The following is a 5,935-nucleotide window of genomic DNA, read 5'->3' as shown; positions in this document are numbered from 1 at the left end:
AGTCCTGTCGCATTGATTGAGTTATCCTTATGTGATAATGTAATTCTGAAACTCCTATTGTAGCATTATAAAGCCGACGCAGAAATGCCCTACCTGGTCTTATGGCTCTTGTAAAGAAATTCAGTTTACCTAAAACAGATTGTAATTGTTGGAGTGTCATCTTGCGTTGAACAACGAGATGGTGTAAAATACCCTGTAGCTCTAAGCATTTTGAATTGGGGATCTTAACTAGCATATGATAAGTATCTATCTCAAAACCTAAAAATGTCATAACCATAGTAGGGCCTTCAGATTTGTCCTCGGCAATAGGAACACCTATATCATCGCAGACGTCTTGAAAATTCGACATAAGATCTTGACAGGAATGGGCATCCCTCCCAGCAAATATAAAATCATCTAGATAATGATCCATTGTTGATGTTTTAGAGCGCTGTATCGTAGCCCACTGCAAAATTGTAGAAAAATCCTCGAAAACCTTACACGAAATGGAGCACCCCATAGGTAAACATTTGTCTATGAAATAATTACCCTGAAATTTAAAACCCAGGAGATCAAAATCGCCGGGAAATATTGGAAGAAGTCGAAATGCGGATTTTATATCTCGCTTACCTATGAAAGCCCCCTTCCCTAATTTAGCAATCATCTGAATCACTGAATCAAAGGATGAATATTGTACAGCAGTTTCACAAGGATCTATGTATGAATTTACACTACTAAACTTCGGGAAAGAGAGGTGCGTTATTAGACGCCAGCCCAAATTATCCCCCTTCGGCACTAGCCCAATTGGAGATAACCTAAGATTAGAAATTGGTATTTTCGTGAAAGGACCCTGTATCCTCCCCATTTCAATTTCTTTATCGATTTTCTCTTTAAGTTCATTAGGATGATCGTCCGCGGATTTCAAATTATTACATTGAATTGGTAATCTAGGCCCATGATAATGAAGTTTAAACCCTTGAGAGAACCCTTGGATTAGGCGATTTGCTATGATTCTGTTAGGATAGTGGACGAGACATTTTTTAAGGGCGTGTACATTAATAGGCGTTGAACCTAGACGCCATAGATTGCGGGGTGCGGAATCTTGGTCTTGAGTAGGTGGGGCGCTGGGTGTTGCTGCTGGAATACCCCCTATAATTGGTATTTGCATTGGTTGAATACCCCTTATAGTTGGTATTTGCATTGGTGGTTTGTGGACGAAAACTTGACTGTCCATAGAATTGACCACTTGAATTTTGTTGGCGAAATATTTGTGCGGACCCAGTGTTTGAGGCTTGTGTAAGGCAATGTATCTGTGGATGGTTACTACCACATCGAATACAACTGTGTTTATACATGCATGGGAATTTGTCACAAGATCCCTTGTAATTGAAATTGAAGCATTTATCATTATTGGTTTTGGGTGCATTTGTTACGTTATAAGCGGGCCCAGAATGCATATACATCAACCATAATTCCGAGTCAATTTCACCCCAAGAAGACACAGGATTTTGCTCTTTGCGCAGCCTAAACTGCGTATCATATTCTTTCCAAGATATAGCCCCCCTGCTAACACCCATTCTTACGGTCTGTATGTACTTAAGTAGGTCAAGAGTCTTGGCGGGATGTGCACTCAAGTACACACTTGCAAATATGAGCATAAGGTCAGTCCATTGCTCAATATTTTCTACCTTTTTTGGGTTGGCATCTTTATAAATTATCTCACCCATACTATTCATAACTAATTTCTTTTCATCAGACCCTGATTTTGGTGTTACCAATGTGGCCAAATCAATATACTGCCCACTAATAATACGTTGTTTGACTGTGCTAGAAACATTCATACCAATCATATGTATTGATGGGACAGGAGCAGGGGTGGTACCAACATCTGTTGGAGTTGAGATTGTTGCTCCAGAGGTGGTCGGTGCAAAGGATGGCCCTGCACTTGTCGTCAACATGGGTTGCGCTTCCCCCACAACGGAAGTTGATGGAGCCTGGGTCGGTGGTATTGGTACATATACTGGACATCCTGCCGACGCCGTCGACGAGTACGTCTGGGAATTCACAGACACCGTAGCCTGACTACCACTTGGCTGCTGTGTGGCAGTCGCTGCTGGTTGAGCCATTCTACGCTTCTTAGCTCTCGGTGGCATCGTGTTCAGAAAAGAAAAGAAAATTCTTTATTTATATATATATATATATATATATTTTTATATTTGTAAGAAGAAATTTAAATTAATTATCTCCTCATTCTCACATGCTTTATTATTTCTTTTTATAAAGTTAGCCTAATTTTTTATTTATTTATTTATTATTATTATTTTTTTATTATTATTATTATTATTATTATTTTTATTTATTTATTTTATTTTTTTTTTTTTTATCTCCCCTTGGTATGGAAAGCTGAAACGTGTCGGATCAATTTATAAAACAAAGAAAATTTAATTAAGCCAAAGCAATATGATATAAATCCTAACGATCAAGATAATTGACTTAATAATCATTATATCTTATCACATACTTACATCATATAATCTGTTTTAATGAAAACTTATATAGATACAACGTGGTCGGCTAATACAAAATGGCCACAACAGACGCTAGAAAAAATTATCATTATAAAATCAAGGATCATCGGGAAATCATGAATAAATACTCCTAAATTGATTGCAGCAAACAACTACCAAATAGATAACAAAAACATCCATATGTATTATACCCATTAACTATTTTTCTAAATATCTAAATTTGCAAAAAATTATCCTTTAAAATTGCACCAACCTCATTCATATAGTCTGTGAATGAAAAAGGATTAACGGAAGTTGACTCAGGGGGAATAACTCTAATTGATTATAGGGATTATAGGCGGATCTATGGATTTTGTAATATGGGAAATTAACACTTTCTTCGATAAAAGCCTCCAATTCGAATAGAATTGGATGTGATAAAATATCGAAGGGTGAAGCTTACCTCAATATCGCACAGGACGTCGTTGAATTAGACGTATGCGTGATAAAACGCTTCACGTTTGCATTTTCCGAGTGCGGGAAATCAATTGTGACGTCACACTAAAACATACGCACGCAAAATTATCTAAATAGAGAAAATCTCTACTACTAAACATGAAAAAATATTAATTTAAAAAATCTGCTTCTGAAATTTATCACGATACATTGACTGTGACCTGTTTATTAGGAAATAAAATTGATCATGACGGGTGTAGCTAATGTGTAACGTGCGAGTACCCATTATTGCCGAGTACCCATTATTGCCGATTTTCGATTTTACGTTTAAAAATCTGTCAAACGGTAGTTATTTGTAATTTTTTCGCAAGATACATAAATTACACAATTTTTTCAAACCCCCAATCGACTCGGAGAAAGAAAAAAGTTGTTTAGAATTAATAAACTCACCGGTGATGTCTCAAGTCTTTGAAAACGCACAAAATAGCAGTCGTGCGACAGGACATGCCATAGAATTTTCGGCAAGATTTCCATTTTCCTGACAGAATCAGTCATATTTTGGTGCAATTCAAATGAATATTCTCCTGCATGGACTGATACTAAACGAAATTATCCATGATAATATTTCTACTTGCAGTATTTCACGAAAATTACGATGAGTACGAAGCGTCTGCTGTACGACGCCATTTTTGTTTTGTACGGGAGCGGATCAAAATCCACCACACGCACCTGTTCTTAATAAATCTGCAACAGGTTATTTTTAACGATTTATTTTTGCTCATACCGCTTCAAAATTATATGGACAACTTTTTAAATTAACATTATAAGGTGGAAGTGTCTTATTTATTTTTTTTTTAATAAAAAATTATTTATAAATGGGAATATGAGAAAAAAAAATCAAGTTCTGGTTGACATGAGAGTACAAAGACATATCTTGGATTCATCTTTGGAGAAACAATATACTCACTTAATAACTTGCTCTAATTTTTTTTTCTTCAAGAAATCACACAAAATATTATGAAAGATGAGGTTCTATTGAGGATGGGGGATGGTGCAAGCTACTTTCCTTCAAAGATCCTTTTTGCAATTCCAAGTCATTTCACAGCTACAAAAATTGGAAACTGAAAAAACCCTGGGGCTGAAGGGTCCAAAGCCTCTAGTCATTCCTTATCATTGAACAAAATTCTTTCAAATAATAAATACCAGGGTTACTTTTAGCTTAGCTATAGGCATACTGCGGTATTTATTGAACTTTTAATTAATTATATAATCTATATATATATTGTGACAAATGTACATGTTTCAAATATAACAAAAACACTTTAGAAAATTAAAATGCTTTGAAGCTGTTTTGTTTATCTTGCTACTTGTGAAAAAGAAGCAATTTAGGTAACAATATAACCCCCCCCCCCCAATGGTTCAGAGAGTACCTTAAAATTAAAGTCATATACGCTATATGAACGTCGAATTTTGTGTGAAACAAAATGATTAATGATTTAAAACACATGAAGTGCAATGATACTTTCAACGAAATTGTACTATAGATGTCGTTGTAATAACAAAACAATTAAACATATCTAGGAATTAAGAATTCAGTCTTTTCATGAATATTGATGAAGGAAGTGCGTAAACAGTAGGCCTATATTTAGAAACACATGTCCACGGGAAATCACAGACAACGAGGTATGTTGCATTTTGACAACAATTATTAATATAAGGTCAATATGAGTCATAACAGAGAAGATGGTTAATATTGAATACATTAAAAGATAAGTACCATTAAGAGTAAGACGCTTGCCAACCACGTCAAAAGTGAGTAGTATCTCAAACGGCCTACCTTGTTTTCTTTATACCACGTGTGTTTATCAATCTAAAAGTAGCGACGGCGTCACGTGATGGATTTATTTAAAAATAGCTATTTTTCTTTCCTTGCAGGATAATAAATAATTATAATTTGATAACTTTGTAACGCGTTTAATTTTAATGGTGTAATTTACAGTATTTTTGTAACTTTTATTGATAAACAAATTATATCAATTTCCAATCGTATTTTTACTGGCGCAAGTTATAGCGTGTATACTTTTAAGCAAAGTCAAAATATTGTTTACAGTTAGTAATTTCTCGAAATCAAATGTAAACAATGCAATTTTTATCAACAGTCTGCTTCTGAAGGGGGGATAAATTGTTTACTAAAATAAATTTTAAAAAAAGAAGAAAAAAAACATACATTCGCAGCATTGGCAAATATACCGGTATTGTATACTTCATAGATCATAAAACATTTACCCCGGTAATTTCTGGAACAAACTTACACAATTCTCTGTGTAGGTGATATGTTATTAATTTACATTTTTTAAGAAATTGGAAGACATAGGGGAAAAAATACCAAACCAAAAAATTAGATATGCATTGCGATCTAATTTTTCTCAGTGGAATTAAAGTTTTTTTTTTATTTTAATATTATTAAAGAAGGTGGAATAGATTCCCCTGTGTAGAATGCAGAAAAATTAGAAATACATGTATTTAAAATTTCTATGGCTCATGATAAATATAAAAATTCTACTTTAATACTGAGTTTTATTTAAGTGGAATGAAATTATAGTTAAGAAACATTTTTTCCTTAGTATTAATAGAAAAGACAAGTAAAAAAAAAAAACACATGCTAGAAGTGTTTCATTTACAAGCTAAATCAACATACATGTGTGTAACAGAAAATATTCAAATCAACTCATATCATTCTAATACATGAAAATAATTTTTGTTGTGTAATGGTTTGGGCCGTGGGTATCGGCCTGGATAGCTCAGTTGGTAGAACACCTGACTGGAGATACAGGGATCCCGAGTTCGATTCCCGGTCCAGCCATGCATTTTCTCCTTTCCTGTTACAGTTACCGGTAAGTTGACTTAGATAGTAAATGCCTAAATCCAAATTCTGCATCAAGCATTGCAAAATGAAACCAACTTGTATATCTGTATATCAACAAACAAAAGGT

General features: G+C 34.3%; 1 protein-coding gene across 1 annotated transcript; it reads right to left on the bottom strand.

Annotated features, from left to right (window-relative positions):
- Positions 1-1,034: 1,034 nt before the first annotated feature.
- LOC134261021 (uncharacterized) lies at positions 1,035-1,971 on the bottom strand. Its single transcript, XM_062743511.1, has one exon. It carries the CDS (start codon positions 1,935-1,937, stop codon positions 1,035-1,037), a length of 903 nt encoding a protein of 300 aa, XP_062599495.1. The 5' UTR covers positions 1,938-1,971.
- Between the last annotated feature and the right edge of the window lie 3,964 nt (positions 1,972-5,935).

The sequence above is a fragment of the Saccostrea cucullata genome, unplaced genomic scaffold (genome assembly GCF_032062105.1).
Source record: "Saccostrea cucullata isolate Sc308-1 unplaced genomic scaffold, CSIRO_AGI_Scuc_v1 ctg12343, whole genome shotgun sequence".
Lineage (NCBI taxonomy): Eukaryota > Metazoa > Mollusca > Bivalvia > Ostreida > Ostreidae > Saccostrea > Saccostrea cuccullata.
Note: the sequence above shows the minus strand (reverse complement) of the source record. Positions and strands in the feature narration are given on the sequence as shown.

Bases quoted from the DNA above. Each gene is read 5' to 3' on its own strand.
- LOC134261021 (XM_062743511.1), bottom strand. From the start codon at position 1,937: ATGTTGACGACAAGTGCAGGGCCATCCTTTGCACCGACCACCTCTGGA.